The sequence below is a fragment of the Rhinatrema bivittatum genome, chromosome 5 (genome assembly GCF_901001135.1).
Source record: "Rhinatrema bivittatum chromosome 5, aRhiBiv1.1, whole genome shotgun sequence".
Taxonomy (NCBI): Eukaryota; Metazoa; Chordata; class Amphibia; order Gymnophiona; family Rhinatrematidae; genus Rhinatrema; species Rhinatrema bivittatum.
In genome coordinates this window covers 357,381,998-357,403,009 of record NC_042619.1, presented here as the reverse complement: position 1 = coordinate 357,403,009, position 21,012 = coordinate 357,381,998, and the positions used below count along the sequence as shown (strand labels likewise).

At 43.5% G+C, this 21,012-nt stretch overlaps 1 protein-coding gene across 1 annotated transcript in view; it reads left to right on the top strand.

Annotated features, from left to right (window-relative positions):
- Positions 1-21,012, top strand: part of COL4A2 (collagen type IV alpha 2 chain) — a 367,855-nt gene that overhangs the window by 257,993 nt on the left and 88,850 nt on the right. Inside the window, exons 15-20 of the mRNA XM_029604712.1 lie at positions 1,603-1,665; positions 4,354-4,398; positions 6,444-6,497; positions 10,405-10,471; positions 12,606-12,716; positions 14,863-15,009. Of these exons, the coding sequence (XP_029460572.1) occupies positions 1,603-1,665; positions 4,354-4,398; positions 6,444-6,497; positions 10,405-10,471; positions 12,606-12,716; positions 14,863-15,009 (487 nt within the window). The remainder of the gene's footprint in view (positions 1-1,602; positions 1,666-4,353; positions 4,399-6,443; positions 6,498-10,404; positions 10,472-12,605; positions 12,717-14,862; positions 15,010-21,012) is intronic.

The following is a 21,012-nucleotide window of genomic DNA, read 5'->3' as shown; positions in this document are numbered from 1 at the left end:
CTCAGGCCCATACAAATAGCATGTAAAGGAGGCTATTATGGGCAATTCAGAGAGCTGCGTGAGCAGGGAGAACTGTTTAGTGAGTGGGGGTTTTTTTACGCGGGTTATTTAGCGTGTGGGTCAGGGCAGGAGGAAAATCTGAAGCACCTGTCGGCCCTGCCAACTGTGACTGATTCTGTTGCATATCTGAGTGCATATCCAGCACCAATATCAGATTTCCCTGTCAGACATGTATTCATCGCTGTAATGTGTTAATTGCACTTGTTTTGATTAATATATTACAGCAATGCATGCTCTCTTGCATGGGTTAAACGCCTGGTTTCTGATGGGGAATACACACCCATCAGGAAAATGCAATCTAGGTGCTGTATATACGCTCTCAGATATGCAGCAGAATCAGTCGCGAGCTATTGCCCGGGGAGTTTCTGTGGACGCAGCGTGTTTGCTGACAGAACTGGAAGTGCTGAGTTTCTATGGGGATGTGCCCCCTGCTGTGCAGTTTTGGATGAATGTAGGATCCCAGTCTTTGCTCTCATAAAAGAGAACAGTTTGAATGATGAGCCATGGATTTGCAAACACATTTGCTGAGAATGAAAATCCAAAACATGCTTTAAATAAAGAAAGTCTGCAACATTAGCACCTATTTTAGTGCCTTTTCCCTCCCATGGTTTTATGCATTGGGACTTTATTACGGGTGTCTGTGCGGGTATTTGTTCTTGCATGGGTTGGGGGTTTTTTTTACACATAACTCATTTGCGTGTTGTTCCTTTATTACATCCCACAGGGGGCCGTCTGTTTTTGCTGCGCATGGTCAAAAAAAATATACACTGAAAAATATCGCCGATTTCAGCATGGGCCTTATTATATTGTTCCCACTGGTCCCCATTTAGAAATGGGGCCCAATTAATGAGGTCCAGAGGCGGGTGAACTTTTCCTGGAGCTCTGTCCCGTTCAGCTTCCTGTGATGAATCGCTGTTCGGGATCCTCATTCATCATTTCCCCGGGGCCACAGCACCCGTGCCGGCAGGGTTTCTCGGGCCGTCTCCCGTCAATCCTCCGCCTGCTTCTCAGCAAAGTAAAGCTTTGGGACGTAGTGTTACAAACATAGAAACCAGCGCTTTCAGACTGCAGCCACTGACAGCGCTAGCGGATCCCCCTGATCATGCCCCGAAGAAGAGGCAACAAAGCCAGGGTCCGACTGAAATAGGATTTCACCCCAAAGATAGAAAGCTTATAGGCTGCTGAATTTAGTAAACGGTGAAGTGTTGTTCAGCTCCTGTTTATGTAACTCTAAAGAATTATTCTTCAAGCAGGTTGGGGATGGACAAAAGAGATTTGTTTCACGGATGAGATGAGTGTCACATATTACTAGAATTTCTAATTGTGAGATCTTATATGGGTAAATGGATGCACATATACCGATCGAATAAATTATTCGACATCTCTGTTACCTAATTATTCTGGATTTGGCACTGTCAAATTACATAAACAAACACAAAAGTGTCTCTAGTTAGCGTTCCTTTGGACTGGTCCTTTTCGTGTCAAACTATGCTGAGAAATGACAATGTTTTCGATGCTGAACCACAAATCTGCGTTTTCTAGGGTGTGCCTGCATTCGAGGCAGAGAAAGGAGAAGAAGGCATAATGGGTTTTCCAGGACTAAGAGTAAGTACTCCAGAACGCAGAGAGTTACAGGAAATGAGGAGAGCGTGAGACGACATCCTACGCAGCCGGTAAACGGTCGAACGTTGAGAACGATAGCATGGCAAAAAAAAAAATGAAAACCCCGAATGAGCGTGAATTTTCTCATACAGTACCCAGCCCGTATAACTGTTCCTTGTTGACTCTTCGTATGCAGAGAGAGAAGCAATTAAAAATACACAAAGTGTGCCTAAAAGTCACAAAACTAGTCATAGGTATTTACGAAAAGGATTCAGAAGGACTTCCCGAGGCATTCTAGCCATAATTGCCAGATGAGCTTCCAAAGCAAACTCTCACTGGGATGCATTAAACCATGGGTTTTTTTGGCAGGAGAGGGTCTTCACTATCACGGGAGGGTGTCATCCCAATAGTGGGGACCCCCCCCCCCCAAAAAAAAAAAAATGTTTGCTGCTGTATGCTGTGTTCTTTTGTCTCACGGCCAAGCACTTCAGGACAAGAGAACGCAACGAGCGGCCCCATCCTGAAGGGACAGTCGTCGCCTTAAAGGGCCAGCCGCTTAAGAAGTTGCCCACTGAAAGAAAAAGTTGAGCTGGGGATCATCCCTGACCCCTGCTTAACTTTCTTCTTGGCCACATCAATTTTTGGTTCCTTTGCATGGCCCTTTAAATGTAATGCAGGAGCCTTGGGATCCATGTTAAGGACCCAGGGCTCCCGTGTTATGTTTATTGAAATCTCACGAGATGCTGTTATTTTATTGTGGCTGACCACTTTCTCGGTCGACTGTGATAAAATATCAACATGAAATTGCTTATTACTGAGCACCTTTGCATGCATTTGCATTATTCATACATGCAAATTGCATGCAAAGCAGGTCATTGTAATAGGGGAAAGAACTTGGGCAGGGCCATGGAAATTATCAGGTACATCACGTAATATCACTGTGATAGTACTCTTTCGCGCGATGTACTCTGTTTAACACACGTTAGAGCACTACCGTGGCTTGATGCATCTCCCAGTATTTTTAACAATTTAAGTATTAGGATGAATCTTTGAAGAATATTTGAGAAGCTGAGGCAGAAGAATGAGATCCATTCGTGTCAAAGCCTAAACTTGCTATGTAGATATTAACTACAAGAAAAAATAAGCAAGTTTAGAGGAGCTTTAAAATTTGAGGGTTTTGACCTGGCCAAGTGCAGTGTGATACAGGAGACTCCAGATCAACAGGATCAGCGAGGGGTCACAAAGGTGATGGAATCAATCCCCGGAAATGAGGGACAACTGCTGTCACTCTTGCAAGGAAAAGGAGTGATGCTGAGAGTACATCTCATGGGAAACTTTCCACTTGGCCATTAAAGGGTCATGTGTCCCCCTGGGCATGCCCTCTGGGGTGGGGTATGTAAAAATATGGGAGTAGGGCGTCCAGTCTGGTGGCTCAGATAGCAAGTATTGGGCACTGCCATGCGGCAGTTCTCAGGATCATTCCCCAAGTCGAGTCTTCTGTTTCCCGGGTCAGCTAAGGATGCTGTGGAGGCAGCGTTCACAGCTCCCAGAAGGGAGGAAGTTAAGGTCCTCGCTTAAGAGTGACACCTAGTGGTCAGATCCAGGGCTCATGAGTGCAAAGCTCCAGAAAGAGCCTTGGTGTATAGCCCCTAGGTGATTGCATATGAAGCCTCATCACGCTAAATCCCAGCCCTGATTCTCATTGACCTGGAAATACAAAGCAGGAGGAGGAAACTGCTCGGTCTAATAAATAAAGTAAAATCAAATGTGGGTCTTACTGTTTTGCCAGACAGGGTTATAAAAACAATTGTAAATTGGTGCCTTTGTATATTTTTTTTTAATTACAAAAAGAAAGAATGCAATTGAACCCTTGCAAGTAAAAGAAAAAAGAGATATGCAGCCAAGTAATGTTCTCATATACACAGAAGGCAATTTTCATATGTGGGTATGGGAACAAAGTGTAACTCAGCCATTTGAAAATTACGCTCCTTAGAGGGCTAAAAGCACGCACCTTGTTCTGCAGAGCTCTTGCTTATAGCCGTATTCAGAGGTGCCATTCCCAGGGTAGGAAAAGCACACATGTAGGTAGCATCTCCAGTTCTACCCGTGTACTTCTCATGCAAAATTCCTCCTGCACAAAAAGCAGGTGCAACCCACTGCACGGATTTTGTGTCCCCGGCCAGTCGCAAATAGAGAGTATGCGTGTGCTCCTGCTTCGAGAATTGGTGCCAAGGCTGCGAATAAAGAAAGTACACATAGCCTCGGTCCCGATGCAGACAGTTTGAAGATCGCCACGTACATAGGAAAATCCCACTAATATGTCTGACTGTGGATGTGATGATATGCTGCAGTGTTACACCTGGAAGGCCTTTATTTTCATCGTGCTGCAGATTTTTTAACTTTCTTGCCCCTGGATTACCATCTAATGGTAACTCATAGGCAATTAGAAGAAGGTCGGGCTTGATGGACCTTTTGGTCATCTTCCAATATACTTATGGAACTGTGCGGGCGCCATGTACCGAGCAACCTTTACCAAGCAGTAAGGAATGCCGGGAGCCCTTTTCTGTTGGGTACGCACTCGTAGGTTCTGTGCTTGACCTATTGTGGCTTCCCGTATATTCCCGTAGGGTTTATATACATCTTCGGTGCCTGGTCAACCCTACCAATAATAATTCATGCTTACAATTTCAGGGTCTGCCTGGTATCAATGGCAACCAAGGAATCCAAGGGCAAAAAGTAAGTAAAACGCAGAACAATATAGCAGCACGTTACGAAATTTCATATCTGTCGTATGAAAAAAAAATGCATATAATACAATCTGTGGTATCAACTGCGCAGCGACGTGTTCTATCATGCAGGTGCGAGTTTTCAGCGAATAGTTTCTTTAGCAAGAGGAATACATGCAGTTAACGTTTGCAGCGTCTCATTAGCTGCAACTCGGCAGGCAGACTATAGAAACACTGCCAGCCATTTTTTTAAGAGGATCAATAAAAATATTGTTGATACTACCTTGCCTGTTGGTAGGTAGCAAAATTATGGTTGGAAGAGTATAGCAATTTTTATTGCTGCCTTCCCTGGGCAAGAACATAAAACGTATCTTACGATTGCTGGCTTCTAGTTTCAGGCCACACCCCCCAGCCCCTCTACCTTAAGTCCACTCAGCGTGCACCCGAAATTTACATCAGCCTTAATCATGTGCTACCATAGACTTGAATGACTGTAATGCCCATCGAGAAAATGCAAAGAAAGCCACCATGTGCCACGTTATACAAGGGAGGCAGGGTTGTACTGGGAAAGGGCTGCAGGGAAAATGCCTAGAAACTGAAAATGGCATAGCGGATTTAACGGCCAAAATGAATTCAGTTTATTTTGTTGTTCTGCCAAAATGGGTCATTGAAAGTGTCCTGAAAAAGCTAGGTTACAGCACCGCATGGCAGTTTGTTGGTGGCTTGAAAGCAGGCCTTTCAGGAACTGCCCAGGAGAATAAGATAAGCCAGCATAGCAGTCTGTTCCTTATTTTTCAAAAAACAAATTGTATTGGTTCCGTATTCGTTAATGCTGTTCTGTATTTGTGTGCATTTAAATCTCTTGAGAGTCCTTGCTATTATGCTCTCTTTGTTTGGTTCAAATTCCTGATTTGGTCCCTCCCGATACAGTTTCCCAAGACACGGTCCATGTCGGGACAGCGCCAACGTGTTCTTTAATCTTGAATTGACCATTGTTGGAACTATAATAAACTGGTGGACATTTAAAACTTGTTCCTTTGATTTTCACCCCAAAAAGTCATTGCCAACATTTTGGTTTTAAAATTTGGAGCAAACCAAATTTGGAGTGGGTTAATGCATTCTGTGGAAGGTGGATGCGTAGGTGGATAGGTGGATCTCAGGATCTAGTGAAGGTAAATAGCTCTCGTCCACCTTTTTCAAGAAGTATATTGCTGGTTAGGTCTTCAGTCTGCGCTTAGGGGCGGATTTTAAAAGGCGCGCGAATAGCCTACTTTTGTTTGCGCTCCAGGCGCAAACAAAAGTACGCTGGATTTTAGTAGATACGCGCGGAGCCGCGCGTATCCACTAAAATCCTGGATCGGCGCGCGCAAGGCTATGAATTTTGTATAGCCGGCGCGCGCCGAGCCGCGCAGCCTACCCCGTTCCCTCCAAGGCCGCTCCGAAATCGGAGCGGCCTCGGAGGGAACTTTCCTTTGCCCTCCCCTCACCTTCCCCTCCCTTCCCCTACCTAACCCACCCGCCCGGCCCTGTCTAAACCCCCCCCCTTACCTTTGTCGGGGGATTTACGCCTCCCTCTGGGAGGCGTAAATCCCCGCGCGCCAGCGGGCCTCCTGCGCGCCGGGCCGCGACCTGGGGGCGGGTACGGAGGGCGCGGCCACGCCCCCGGGCCGTAGCCACGCCCCGTACCCGCCCCCAAAACGCTGCCAACACGCCCCCGAAACGCCGTGACGACCGGGCCCGCCCCCCGACACGCCCCCGACACGCCCCCCCCCTCCGAGAACCCCGGGACTTACGCGAGTCCCGGGGCTCTGCGCGCGCCGGGAGGCCTATGTAAAATAGGCTTCCCGGCGCGCAGGGCCCTGCTCGCGTAAATCCGCCCGGTTTTGGGCGGATTTACGCGAGCAGGGCTCTGAAAATCCGCCCCTTACTGAAAAAGCACACAGGGACAGTTGCAGTAAAGCATATATGTTGCTCCATTAATAGCAATGACTTTGAACGTTTTTCCACTTATTGCTAAAATGTGCAAGCCTTATAATTTTGCCTTTCATATTATAGGGTTTTACAGGAGCCGATGGTGTTCCAGGTGTGCCTGGTGTGAATGGAATGAAGGTACATACCCAACTTAAATCTCCCATGGAGAACGTTTGTGGATGCTTCCGTAGCCCACAAACGCTTCTATCTTGTTCTTCAGAGAGCACAGCAGTATGCTGCTCCAGCATTACAACAGTCAGTAGAGAATTCAGGTGGTGTTCACAATATATTTTTATTCAAACAGAGAAGTAAATATGTTATGAATGGAAAGAGTGTTAGCCGCTCCGGACAAACAGTTTTAGGAAGAAGCGAACTACAAGAAATTGTAAATAAAGAAGTTAAATAAATAAATAAATATTCATGCATGGTAACTTTTTTAGGGGAAATGCATCCAGTGTGCCAAAAATGAGCCTATTTATCTATTGACTCCCATGTAAAAATGTCCTTAATTTGATGGACTTCAGTAGAAGGCACGTTCTCTTGCCAGATGCAACTCTAACAGACCATTCCTGCACTGTAAAGCTTCAGAAGTTCATGACAGAAGTAACCATGCCCATTTTGTATCCAGTAAAAATGTTCCTTATAAGTTTTTATAATCGGTATTAGAAGTTCTTCTGAAGTCCAGTGGGCCACCATGTTGTGTAAAAGAGTGTTACAAAGTACATCCCACACAATGCTGTCTCTTTGATGTCAGGCTTGGAGTGTCATTGCATTCAGATACAGAATGCATGACATAATTTGTGACCCTCTTCCAAACAGGACCAGCTTAAAAAATGTTACAGAAACCTTCAAAGACAAGTTTTAATCAACATAAAATGCATACTGCTGTGTTCTCAGGTTTATTATTGAATCGTTACACAGTACATGGTGAATATGGTTTCTTGTAATAGCTTTCAAATTGTGACCATGTTGGTATATTTCTAAGATACAACATGAGATGGGCAAGAAAATTATAAAAACTGGGTATTTGACCAAGGACAGGACATAGGCATTCAGATTCCCCAAAATGAGCAACTAGAAGAGAAAACAGCATAGCGTATTGCACGTGACCCCATTCACTGCATGTTATTATTTTACACCGGAACCAACTCTTCACCATTTTAAATGGTTTCAGATTCAGCGTGTTAGATTTCACTGATTTGAAATTAATATGTGCAACCAACCACGCCTCCTTATAAAAGAATCACTACACCAAGATTTGAGTTAAAGAATCATGAGACAAGCAAACCAAGGCAAGCAGTTCTGGCAGCCAAACTATTGTTGTGTGTAGGGGTTAATTTGTAAACAGAAAGGAAGTAGATCCGTGGAGCAGGTTGGAGAGAGGAAGCAGAGTTGGGGGGTGCGGGGCTAGGACTTGGAGTAACCTATGAGAGCGAGAAAGGCCAGGACTTGGTGTGAACTGTGTTCACAAGACAAGTTTGAAACTTGTGAGCTTCAGTGTTAATCATCAAGGCCAGGTTTAGAAGCCTTAGCGATTAGCACAGCCGTTCTTGAATTTCAAACTTGTGCTTATTCAGTCTCATTTGTACCTGTTCTTTGTTCTGCAATGTCTGCTTCAGTATCCCTATAGAAAAGGTAGGAAAGGGACCGGTTTAGGGAGCAGATTGGCTGCCCCTTTTAGATGGCAGCGAGGCAAAATGAAAAACGATTGACGTTTTGTTTATTTTACTTTCATTTCAAAAGCAAAACAAAATAGGAAATGTCATTGATTGACAGCACATCCCATCCTTATTATGGAGTCATGGTCAGTGCTCAAGGGTGCCACCTGCTGGCTGGATTCGGAGCCCTGGCGCACGGTCCCTGGCCCAGGACCATCACTGCAGGGTCTGGACTTGGTATACTGGGGGCGGGGGGGGGGGGGAATAAAATAGGGAAAACCTCCCCAGGTGTAAGAATCCCACCTTTTAGTGGGATTCTTACACCTGGGGAGGAAGAATTTTAGTGGATACGCGCGGAGCCGCGCGTATCCACTAAAATCCTGGATCGGCGCGCGCAAGGCTATCGATTTTGTATAGCCTGCGCGCGCCGAGCCGCGCTGCCTCCCCCCGTTCCCTCCAAGGCCGCTCCGAAATCGGAGCGGCCTCGGAGGGAACTTTCCTTTGCCCTCCCCTCACCTTACCCTCCCTTCCCCTACCTAACCCACCCACCCGGCCCTGTCTACACCCCCCCCTTACCTTTGTCGGGGGATTTACGCCTCCCGGAGGGAGACGTAAATCCCCGCGCGCCAGCGGGCCTGCTGCGCGCCGGGCCGCGACCTGGGGGCGGGTACGGAGGGCGCGGCCACGCCCCCGGGCCGTAGCCACGCCCCCGTACCCGCCCCCAAAACGCTGCCGACACGCCCCCGGAACGCCGCGACGACCGGGCCCGCCCCCCGACACGCCCCCCCCTCCGAGAACCCCGGGACTTACGCGAGTCCCGGGGCTCTGCGCGCGCCGGGAGGCCTATGTAAAATAGGCTTCCCGGCGCGCAGGGCCCTGCTCGCGTAAATCCGCCCGGTTTTGGGCGGATTTACGCGAGCAGGGCTCTGAAAATCCGCCCCAAAGGAAAGAGGAGGAACCTACAGGCCAAAAATACTAAGAGAGAGCCTACAAATTTCGTATTTTGAGATGCTTTGTAATAAACAGCGGGTTTCTTCGTTTTAAAACTTTCCGGCTGAGTAGGTTTATTGACCGGACTCTTTTTTTTGCAGACCTGATATGTGTTGCTGCTGTATGCAAATACTTTACATTTATTTTTCATTCAGAGCAGCTGATATCACTGTCTTACAGGGCGCTGTGGTAACAGTTTATTAATGGCTCACCCTCCTCCTTTTGGTCTTTCAGTTCGTTCATTTCCAGCATGGCTATTAACAAAACGAGCTAAATTTCGGAGAATTGTAGTATTTTAGAAAACTCCGGCATCTCCTCCCAGTTCACTTGTTAATGCAGCTGGGTAACATTTTCTTCTGATTATTATTTGTAGCTTCTTTACCCCCTCAAACTAAACAAGAATAAAAGCAAGTTAAATAGCCGAATGTTCTTATATTACTACTTGTTATACATTTTGTTGTATAAATAATAAAGGGGATGGAACAGCTCCCGTATGAGGAAAGGCTAAAGAGATTAGGACTTTTCAGCTTGGAGACGAGATGGCTGAGGGGGGGATATGATAAAATCATGAGAGGTCTAGAACGGGTTAATGTGAATCGGTTATTTATTGTCTCAAATAACAGAAGGACTAGGGGGCACTCCATGAAGTTAGCAAGTAGCACATTTAAAACAAATCAGAGAAAATTTTTCTTTACTCAACACACAAAGCTATGGAATTTATTGCCAAAGGATGTGGTTAGGGTGGTTAGTGTAGCTGGGTTTAAAAAAAAAAGGTTTGCATACATTCCTGTAGGAGAAATCCTTAAACTGCTATTAATCTGGTTGATTTAGGGAATAGCCACTGCTATTACTGGAATCAGTAGCATGGGATCTGCTTAATGTTTGGGTACTTGCCGGGTACTTGTAACCTGGATTGGCCACTGTTGGAAATAGGATGCTGGGCTTGATGGACTCTCGGCGAAATCCAATATGGCAATTATGTTCTTTTTCTAAGCTTGAAATTTTTGTTAATGCAGTACTGTACAGCATCCACAAGGTGGCAGCATTCCCTGTAACTGATATTCATTAATTTTTAGTGATACTAATCTTGGAGTTGATTCTTTAAAGAACTCCTTTTTCAAACATAACATTTAAGAAGCTAAGATTTTAAGTTTTAGTATAGTATATATTATGAAAATATTTTTTTGTCTTGGATTGAGAAATATAAGATTTTTTTTAAATTTTCAGGTTATTGCTTATCTTTATGATATTATCTACAAGGACTAGTTAATGAATATGTTCAAAGTCAGTTTTACTTTCGGTGATGTGCTTATGTGCATTGGTTCTGTTTCGACTTAAATGGATTGGTCTTCAGTTTCTGTTTGTTTATGGGTGGTGGTTGCTTGTTCTTTGTTTAGGGAGACCGAGGTGAAAAAGGTATCCAAGGACCTGTGACTTATGCTGAGCGTCCAACAGCCACCAAAGGTAATTTTAATCTTAACTGCATATTCTCTGTGACATGGGTGAGATTATCTTAAATACTACTAGCCATGGCTCTTCATGGCAGTAACTGAATACAGAAAACAGGATGAGTAGAATAAGATGACGCGATTCCTTCCCTCTCGCAACTTAAAGCTTCATTATCACGCTAAGAAGTTTATCTCGCTCTCCATTTTGAAGAAAAGTAGTAATGACAAGAAAGTAAAGCAAATGAATACAGTTTTGTTTTTTTTAAATTGTGTTCTTGAAGGCTCCTTTGGACCACATTTCATTTTTCTTGCAGAGAGAACAGGTCTCCTCCTCTTGACACAATGATTATACTATGATCGTTTGCCTTTTTTTTTTTCCACAAGAATTTAAAAAGCGGGACAAGGTGTACAGGATGTCGTTTACTTCCGATATGCCCGAGGGCTGCAGGCTTCACCAGTCTGCACACGAGCTACCTCCTGTAGTTGAAGGGGTCATTGGTGAACGTTTCATTGCCCCAAAATCTGCCACTGGGGAACACGTTTTATTTTTGTTTTTGAGAAGGTAAAAATCAACTCCAGCAAGCTGTGTGATGTGTCCCATCTGCTTTCTAGGTCTTCTGTAGTTGACTTGACTCACCAGACAGGCTTTGTTGTAAACAGACTAGAGGAGCCTTACAAGTAAACACTAAGCCCTTTTTACAATCAGTGAGCTAGAGACCTTCTTCAAAACATGACATGTTTTGAAGAAGTTTAACTACAGGAGAATTTGGCTGTAACAAAATATCGTAAAAGACTTCAGTGGGTTATAACCACCCTGTATTAATAGAGGGACATCTTATTAGGAAATGTATCTCTGCCAGGACTAGAACCAGAAGCCTTTCAACCTGGAGGCAACTGTTATTCCATGTAACCAATCTGACGTGCTTCAGCCGCCTCAGCGATAGCTCAATTATCTGCCCTCTGCTGCAATTCTGTTGCTCACCTATTATCTACGTGGACCCAAGTTTCTTCACCCATTTGCTTGAATGTACCAACCTTGCAGGGTTTGAGGTTGAGGGCATCAATTCTGTGTGTATGTTTGAAAAAGAAAACCCTGTTGAACCTCAGTGAACACATTGGTTTGCTTTTGCACAATTTAGAATCTAGTGATTCTTTCTAACGTCAATGAAATTAGCCGCTGTTGCGGTTTGATGTCTTCAGCCCATCTAGACCCCATATTGGTTTAATTGGGTTTATCAGTATCCCTCTACAAGTAATGGTTCCAGTGACAGGCTCTGGGGGGGGGGGGGAGGGGGTGCGTGGCCTAGGGCAAATTGACATCGTGGGAAGTGATAGTGTCGACGAAAGCCAAGGACCTGCAGCGGCAGAGTATGGACTGCCCCTTCCTGTCCTGCAGTGCCTGCTGATGAATTGCACGTTTGTTTATTTATTTATTTAACAGTTTTTATATACCGGCATTCATCAAAGATATCACGTTGCTGTACATTGAACAGAAACATTACGCCAGTAGGCATTTGACAAGAAACTCGTTGGGTAAAATGGGAATAACTATTAGTAAAACATTATATAAAATTTATAAGAAAGGAAGAAAATTACAGAATAGAAACAGTAATAAATAATATTTTTTAAGGTAACGGTACAACAAGATATATATATATAGATATAGATATAGGGCAATGTAATATATACAAGATATGAAGAAATACAGGATGCATTGAAGCTAAAGAGGAGTTTTGATAGGGTTTGCATTTGAGTGAAGAAAATCTAGTGTGAGGGGGTATTTGCTAGCTGTCACAAAAAAAAAAACAGCCGATCACGCTAGCCAGCAAACGTCTCCTTGGCTGGCAGGTAGGGTGGTAGCCGGGAAGTGTGGCGTCTCTGTGAGTGTAAGGCTTGGGGTGGTCACCCTACCCCAAGGCCAGCCTGATGGTTCCTCACCTTTTACTCATTCAGCACAGCTGCCTACAGCTGTGGTTGATTCAAAGAAGACTGCTTAGGACTTCGTTTCTAAACTAGGAGCATAACTAGAAGAAATAACAAATGACAGCCCCCTACTAATTGTTTTTTCTTCAGATGTCAAATGAGTAGCAAATTAGGACTTCCATGGTCTGCATCAAATCCAGAGACAAAGTTGCATTGTTTTGTTTCAGGTTCCAAAGGCAACACCGGTTTTCCCGGCCTTGTGGGATTCCCAGGAGATGTAGGGGAACGCGGAGATCCTGGGATTCATGGTCCACCTGGGCCACCAGGCATCTTTCCCGGTGAGAAATTTTAAAATGTATAAAAGTTTGATGGTTGTGATGACTGGTGATCTCTGAAACTCTACATTTTGAAATACAGACTCAGCTAACCATGCCCTACGAAGTGCCTCAGAACTTCTCAGTAGCCATTAGCTTGAGTGTTTTCCTTTGGCTTTATTACCTTAGGAATTCTTTCTACAGTAATAACATCAAAGCTATATTTTAGCTCATATTTTGTTGTTGTTTATAATTCTTTATTGTATTTTCAACAAAAAATAACATTAAACAATGTTTAAACATGTAACATAGTAATAGAGAAACCCCTCTTAACTTTTTGAGTTAACACCTGATGCAGCAAGCTAATGGTTTGCCAGTGCATTATTTAAAAAAAAAAAAGTGTTAACTTGAAAATGTGCGCTGAAGGTATGCTTAGAATTTATAAAATATGACTCATCTGCATAAAACTGCACCCAAACAATATGTTCAAAGCATAAAGCATGTTCCCTGTACGTACCCGGATCAGTCCAGACTCCTGGGTTTTGCCTCCCCACCAGAAGATGGAGACAGAGAAGTTTTGATTGACTCTGCCCTATACCCTGAGGTGCCACCTACAGTCCATCAGTATTTCTCTGTCTCCAGCAGATGGTGGAGGTGCTCAATCCTACAGTCTTTAGTTAGTTAAAAAAAAAAAAAGAGAGAGAAAGTTCAGGTTACCACAGGGATAGTCTAGTTAGGGTTTCCTCTAGTCTTAGTCCCATTTTTTTTCTTTAAAAAAAAAAAATTTGGGATAAGGAAACCAGCGAGGAGAAGATTCACTTGAGCCTCCCAGGGGGTTGGCAGGTCCCGTGGGGGCCATCCCCCCTGGTATTTGAGGCTGGAGGAGCTAGGAGTTGAGGACCCCTTTGCCCTGAGTATCAACTGCCTTTGGCGTGATACCGGGGAGCCCGGCTCACTCATCCCAGGAGGATAGGATCCGAGCCTTCAGTGACAGGATTGATAAAAAATAAATAAATAAAAAGTATCAGGGCTTGTCTGCTGAACAGACTCTCAGCTCTCTCCAGCCCATGCTTTCAGGACACAGGCTTGTTTCCCCCATGCTACCAGTTTCCTGCCACGAGCTCGAGCCGTCCCCAGAGCTTTGTAATAATGCCCGCGCCATCTTTAAACATGGCGCCAGCCATCCAGTGCTCCTACCATGTGACAGGGGCCAGCCAATGGAACGGATACCCTGTCACATGGTAAGGGCAAAGGGCCATCGGCGCCATTTTTATTAACGCAGGCGATGGCCCAAGAGCGGGAGATCGCTCCCCGCGCCCCCACTGGACCACCAGGTAATTTTAAAACCTTTTTTGGGGGTTCAGGAGGGTGGAGGAGGGTTTTTTTGTTTATCGGATCGGGCACAGCCGATAATCAAAAAACCAATCGGGCCGGGTGATAAAAATTTTAAGATTTGGATTGGAACCAGAACCGATCCGGTTCCGATTCACATCTCTGTTGGATTATCTTGCCATAACTACCAAATCAAACCCCCCATGAGATGTGTCTTTATGAGGGTTAAAATGTATCTGTGCTAAAGTGAAAATTCAAAGTCAGACAGTTTATAATAAATTTGAATACTTTCTCATGCCAGCTGGTTACTATTTCCTATACACATTTTCAACACAAACCAACCAGAATAAATCAAATTATCTGTAAATCTGTGCTGCATTTTGACCAGTCAACAAGCCTGAAATAGATCGATTACACTGATTGTAGTCAGGGAGTTGGCAAGCAAAGCTCAACAGGAATCAATCTCAAGGTACAACAGGTCCTGCCCAGAGTAAAATTAGGATTCCTGCAGAGTCCAAACCTCAGCAGCCATAAAGAGAGTTCCTTAACCCACCTGAGCTCCCTGAGATATGATGGGTGGCATTGCCATCCACTCAGTCCCCCATTCCAACAATACAGTTGTTTCCTTCTCTCTTCGAATTGGGGGCTTAGGTTTGGTGAAGATCTGAAACGAATAACACTGTATTGGTTAAATGAATTTCCCTAAACTGATCTGTTTTATTTTATGGTATATAATCTTGACCTAATTTTAATGTCAGTTGTAAGAGGCAGCTTTGGTTTTGCGGCTTTAAGGATGCAAATTCTTCCTTGAATGATTGCTTTTTATTTTTGACTTCAGGCAGACCTGGTGAGCCAGGTCTACGCGGTGAAATGGGTCCCAAGGGTTTTAAGGGAGAGCCAGGATTTCCAGCCCTTCAGCCTGGTGGTCCTGGTTTTGATGGTCAACCTGGATATGCAGGACCTCCTGGTCCACCCGGGCGTCCAGGTAAGTAATTACGATTCTGCAAAAATGTTATTTACTGTACTATTAGTGAACATCAAGCAGGAGAAACCCAATTCAGAGACTATATTTGCCATTGTAGTATAACATTGACAAACTCCCCATGAAAATAGCTGGCAGACATCATCCAAATTATTCTGCCCATTGTGTCTGCTTGGATAGGATATACCAAAAGAGGTGGGAACGTTTTGCAGTGATTAGATGTGGGCAAATAAGCTGAAACTCAACTCCGATAAAATGAAGTTGTAATGGACTGGTGGAACTGCTATGTTTGCTTTCAGTCCTCTCCACAGGTTGGAGGTGTGTCTTGGACACCATTACAGGAGGTTTGCAGCCTTGGAGTGTTGTTGGACTCAGCCGTCTCCGTGGAGGATCAGTTTTTGACAATAGCTAGAAAAGTTTTTATGAATCTTCAGCTTGTCAGTCAACTGCATCCTTCATTGTTCTGAGCTCAGACGTGTTATGCAGACTGTATCCACTCTCACCTCAGATTACTGTATTTAGAGCATTCCAAAAAAGACCCTGTCATGTCTTCAAATTGTGCAAACTGCATCTTCCAGGATTATCATGTGACATTAAAGATGGCACAGGGCTACTCCTCTGCTGACCTTGTTGCACTTTTTCTTCCTATGACTTTGGGTCTTTTTCAAAATCCTGTCACATATTTGGGGGAACCTAAATATTTGGATTAAACAGCTCAGCGGTATGAATGTTGCTTCTGTTACATTCCAGTCAAGGATCTCGTTTGGCTGTCCCTGTAATTAGAGGCTTTAAACTGAGAAGAACCAGAGGGAGATCTTTTGCCTGGATGGTACCTCAACTATGGATTGCACTGCCTGAAGAGTTGCAATTTGATGTCTGTCATCAGGCTTTCTGTAAAAATCTTAGGGCCTGGCTCTTTAGTCAGCTTTCCTGAGTCTTAATTTATCGTGTTTTCTCCCCAGATATCCGTGGTTCACAAGAACATTTTTAAGTTTGCTTATTTCTCAGAGTTTTGCTAGTTACGATAGGATTGCTGATGTTTATTAGATTTTGTTCAGAGGTCAGATTTTTTTATTTTGCAGGTTTGGGAACTCTTTCTTTTTATATATACATATAAATTGTACACCCTCTGTGGACATAGAAATACATACAGTATCTGAATGTAATCTCCTTTGAAGTGGCTAACCTATCATGAAAGATGGAAAACAAAACAAATGTATAAAAAAAAGTGTGTGTATGTATGTGTGTGTGTATATATATATATATATATATATATATATATATATATATATATATATATATATATAAATAAATAAAAAATATATATATTTATTTTCATTTTATTTATACTGAATTTAAAGAATATAGCTAGCAATACAGCATATCAACGAAATACAAAGTGACACGGGTCTAAATACTTAAGGAAATACATTTCCAAAAGAAATCTGAATGCATAAAAAGGTACATTTCCATAACATAGAAAAGAAAATACTTTCTTTACTCACAACCCCATCACTTCTTTTTAGCATGAAATCGAGGGGGAGAGACTTAATATTTCCTGCACAAATTTAAGGAACAGAGAGAGAGGTATCAGGACAACTATTTCAATATACTTTGACTGATCTTTTAACTAAAAGTTTGCGGCCAGTGTGAATCTAAAAACAAAATGTAATTGTGAAGGCTCATAGAACACATATCTGTCATTTTGAAATTTTAAAACACATTTACATGGACAACGCATTATCATGTTAACTCCTAACTGACTTGCTTCTGAGCCCATTTGAAGACATTTCTTACGACGTTGCTGAGTAATCCTGGCTATAACAGGGTACAACCATACTTTTTGTCCCAGAAACAATTTCCCACAATTGCGAAAAAATAATTTCAACGCAGGCTCTCGATCAGAAGGAAGAATAAATGTCATAAGCAGGGTTCCAAGATATTCCACATTCTCTGTATCTGAAAATTCTAATACTTCTGATAAATTGCTTATATGAACACCTGCTTCTCCATTTTCCTGTATCCCATTAGTAAATTCATCCTTCTTTACCGAAAACTATAAAGCATATCATGGCTAGTGGAGGAAAAGATTCTTCTGGAAACTGGAGAACCTCCTGTAGGTACCTCTTAAAGACATCACGAGGCATTGTAAATTTAATACAGGGGAAGTTCAAAGCTCTTAAATTTAAAGCTCTGGTAGCATTTTCCATATTTTCCATCTTTTTAACATTGATTAAATTTGACTGCACCAACTCATTCTGAATCGATTACATAGATTCTATTCGTTGTTCTAACATTGGAATCTTGTCATTATGAACAGATAATGTTCCCTCCAATGATTGTACCGACCGTTTACTTTCCGTCATGATCACAGTTAGAGAAGTAATAGACTTTTGAATCGTGTTAAGAGCTTCCCAAATCAACTCTAAAGTAATTTTGCCAGGTTTTACTAAACATGGTAAGGTAGCAGAAGTAGCCAAAAGTTCACTGTGGGACTTACCCAATTCCTGGTGTCTCACAGGGTCCTTTACCCCATTCAGGGTAGATGCTTGGATTGCACTTAGTTGGAAATTGGGCTTCTCAGCCTCCTGGAGTAATCCATTTAGCGTTTCTCCGATAGTCGCCATGTCGAGTTGGGTCTCTGCCCTCACTAACGCTGATTTGTCTGGGCTTCCCAAGTCAACCATGGTTTGAGGGAGGGGAAGTCGAGCTCCGGGGCTGAGTGAAACTTGCAAGTCTAGCAGGAGAAGGCTACGCAATTCTCCAATTCCCGCAGCAGATGCTCCCAGAGATTCGGTGTCCTGAACGGCAAAAAAACGCTTGATTCATTGTTGTGCAGGGCCAGCTTCAGAAGGGGTAGAGGGAACCTCTCTTAGGCCACCTTTTGTTCAATATGCGGCATATTCAGGAAAATTAACTCGAATGAGAGGAGCTCAAATGCCGACCTCCCTCCTCAAGACGCCATCTTGACTCCTCCATATATATATATATATATACACACACACACACACAAATAGATATATATCACTTCTGATTTTATTGAGGTTAATTTTACAACTCTCATATAGTGGCAGTCTTGCTGGTTGCCACTCTACCCACCTTGCTCTAGCAAAGGATATCACCCAGCTATGAGCTGTACAAGCTTGACCAACTGCAGTTTATCATGTATGTATAGACCACAGTGCTGATTGCTAAAATGTTATAGAAATTAGGGATGTGCATTAATTTGAAATGAATGGATAAAACAAAATGAATGAGGTCATATTTGTTTCATTCATGGCCCCTGAAAAAATGGTGTGGGTCCCATGAATGAAACAAATAATCTTTGATGCATTTGTTTGTTTTCCATTCAATCCTATGGCCCATCAAAGTCTATGACTGTGTACTGCTGAAAAAAAAACTGTTAACTATAACTGGCTCTTGTCTGTGTGGCCTCACTGCCTTGTCAGAGCCAAGAAAAGACAAGTTGGCAAGGAGGCTAGCCAAAGGACAAATCATGGTGCAGCATCTTTTTAATTAGTCTGTAGCAGCTGTCTGCATCAAATGATGGTGATGTCCTCCCACTGAAAATTCTGTTAAGAAGCTCTGTAATTCCTCTCAAGAAGTTGGTAGAGAAGGACGTATGCTTAGAACTCTCTCAGACTTTAAGGAAATGTTGGATTTGGCACTGGTTCTTGATTGCTTCTGATCTGTGTTGCAGTGGTCTCACTTTCACTGTGCCAGAAAGAAAGGCAGTACATTGCTGCTGATTTTGATTTTTCTCTGGGAGGTAGTGAGGAAGCTGTTGCAGCAATGCTAGTGATTTTTTGTCTCTATCTGGACACCAGTAAGATGAGCAGTAGACATTGAAGAGAAGAAATGGCTGAAGAGAAGTGTCATACTAGGCTGCCTTTCTTTTTGGTGGTGAAAGTGTTTAACAGATTTTTTTTTGTATGTGTGGAGTCAGTCAGCACTAGTGCACCCAACACACATACATTATGTGTGTCAGTAAGAGAGAGACAGACAGACAGTTCTCCATACAGTGAATGGTACTGTGAGTATGGTTAAAGTATCACTAAATAAATTAATTTGCAGTATCCAAATCCCCAATAGGCAATGAACAAATTCAATCATGACAGGTAAAGGGAGAGTAGAGGATGTAGGCAGAGGTAGAGAAAGTGGTGCAAAGACAGCCCAGCATAGTAACAGTAATAATAATTTAAAAAAAAAAGTCCTGCCCCAAATTTAAAGAGAGACTTTTTTGACCACGGAGTGGCAGGAATGGAAAGTACCTCAAGGCAAAAGAAATAGAAATGTGTAAAGCATGGGCTACAACAACATGTTTCTCTTCCTCAAGTTTTAGAGCAGATGGAAAAGGTGGGAGAACCATTCAAGGCAGACAGTAACAGGGCATGGGTCAGACTGGGGCAGCAGAAGTGCAACAACTAAAACCAGTTGGACGCTGCTCTGTTTTGGTTACTGCTTCTCAGGCAATGGAGGCAGAATTTTCAACTGATTCTGAGGAAGAACCTTGTCTGGGATTGCCTGAATCAGTACTTGAGGAACTAGTAGCTGAAGACGATTTGGGAGGATTAGTCAGTAGCATTTTAGCCTCCACTTCAATAATGGGGGAAATAGGTGATGATACTGACAGTGATGAGAGCAACCTCCAGCAAAAGAAAGCAGCGCAGGTAGAGAGCATGAGCAATGCCTCTAGCATTTTTTTCTCAAGAGTCCACCCTTGATCTCAAATTGATTGCAAGCATCAGCCGCTAAGGATGTAGAGAAGAGATTCTGAAAGACATCCCTGATCTGGAGGCACTTTAAAGTGAGGGAGGACCCACGTTTGGCTCAATATATTCACTGCAGTAAAGATATGATTCAAAGGAAGGAAGTAGGACATCTGACGAATGCTGGCATGCAGCATCATCTGCAGAAGAGGCACACGCTAGCATTGGCATCAGGGGAGGGTGAGTACTCTTGGGGACCCCTTCTGCCAGTCAAAATAAAAGGGTTGAGAAGAGGAAGACTTTTTCCCAAATTGATCCCATGGCCCCTTCTAGCAATTAAGTGGCAGGTCAGCATTCTCTAGCCATGCATTTGAAGTGGCAAGCACCAGAGAGGAAATGGGGGTGGTGTCCCATAGCACTGACATGGGGCAAGAGGCAGGCAGCCTTTAAAGTAGTAATGAGGAGCATCGGGGAAATGATCACTCTTTATGACCAGCCCTGTAGGTAATGGAGAACATGGGATTTCATGCATCTGCTGCACGTTAGCCCTCAAGTACAAAATGCCCTCCAGAAACACATTTAGTAGGAAGGTCATCGCTAGCCCAGCCAGTGCCGTATTGGTATGTAGGTGCAGCTGGCTAAGGCAGAGGAGAGTAATATGCATTTCACCAGCGATATCTCAACCAGCAGGAACTCTATGCACACTGGTGGGGCCTGGCTGAAGCAGTGGCTGAAGGTAGCTCTGGTGGGGACAGAGCATCAGGGTGTATGTGGACTTTGCTGCACCTACAGTTGATGCGTATCCCCCATACCTTGTTGAATATTCTATTAGCCATCAGGCCTGGATTTAGGCATACGCAACATAGGCAACTTCCTAGGTGCCAAATTTTGAAAGCATTAAATTTCCAGGCCAAAAAGATATGCCTGCTCCTGCTGTGCTTTAGGGCTATGTGCCAGCACAGCCTCAAAGAGGTGCCACCATGGCACTCTGGCTTTGGGCACCAAAATCTTAAATCCGGCCCTGTCAGCCATAAAAAAAATGCTAGAGGGTTGTTGGCAGCTAGACCGGAGAGGCAGGACTGCTGAGGTTAGGGTGGTTCCGTATGGATTATAAATCTATTTTTACAGGCTTTGCAGCTGTTCTCAGATGGACTATAAAAATATTTCTACTCCGGTATTTTTCAACATTCTCTTTAGACACCATAGCCGTTAAGAGATGCTCAGACTAACTATAAAAATATTTCTACAATGGTATTTTTCAATATCCTCTGCAGGCTATATAGCCATTAAGAGCCGC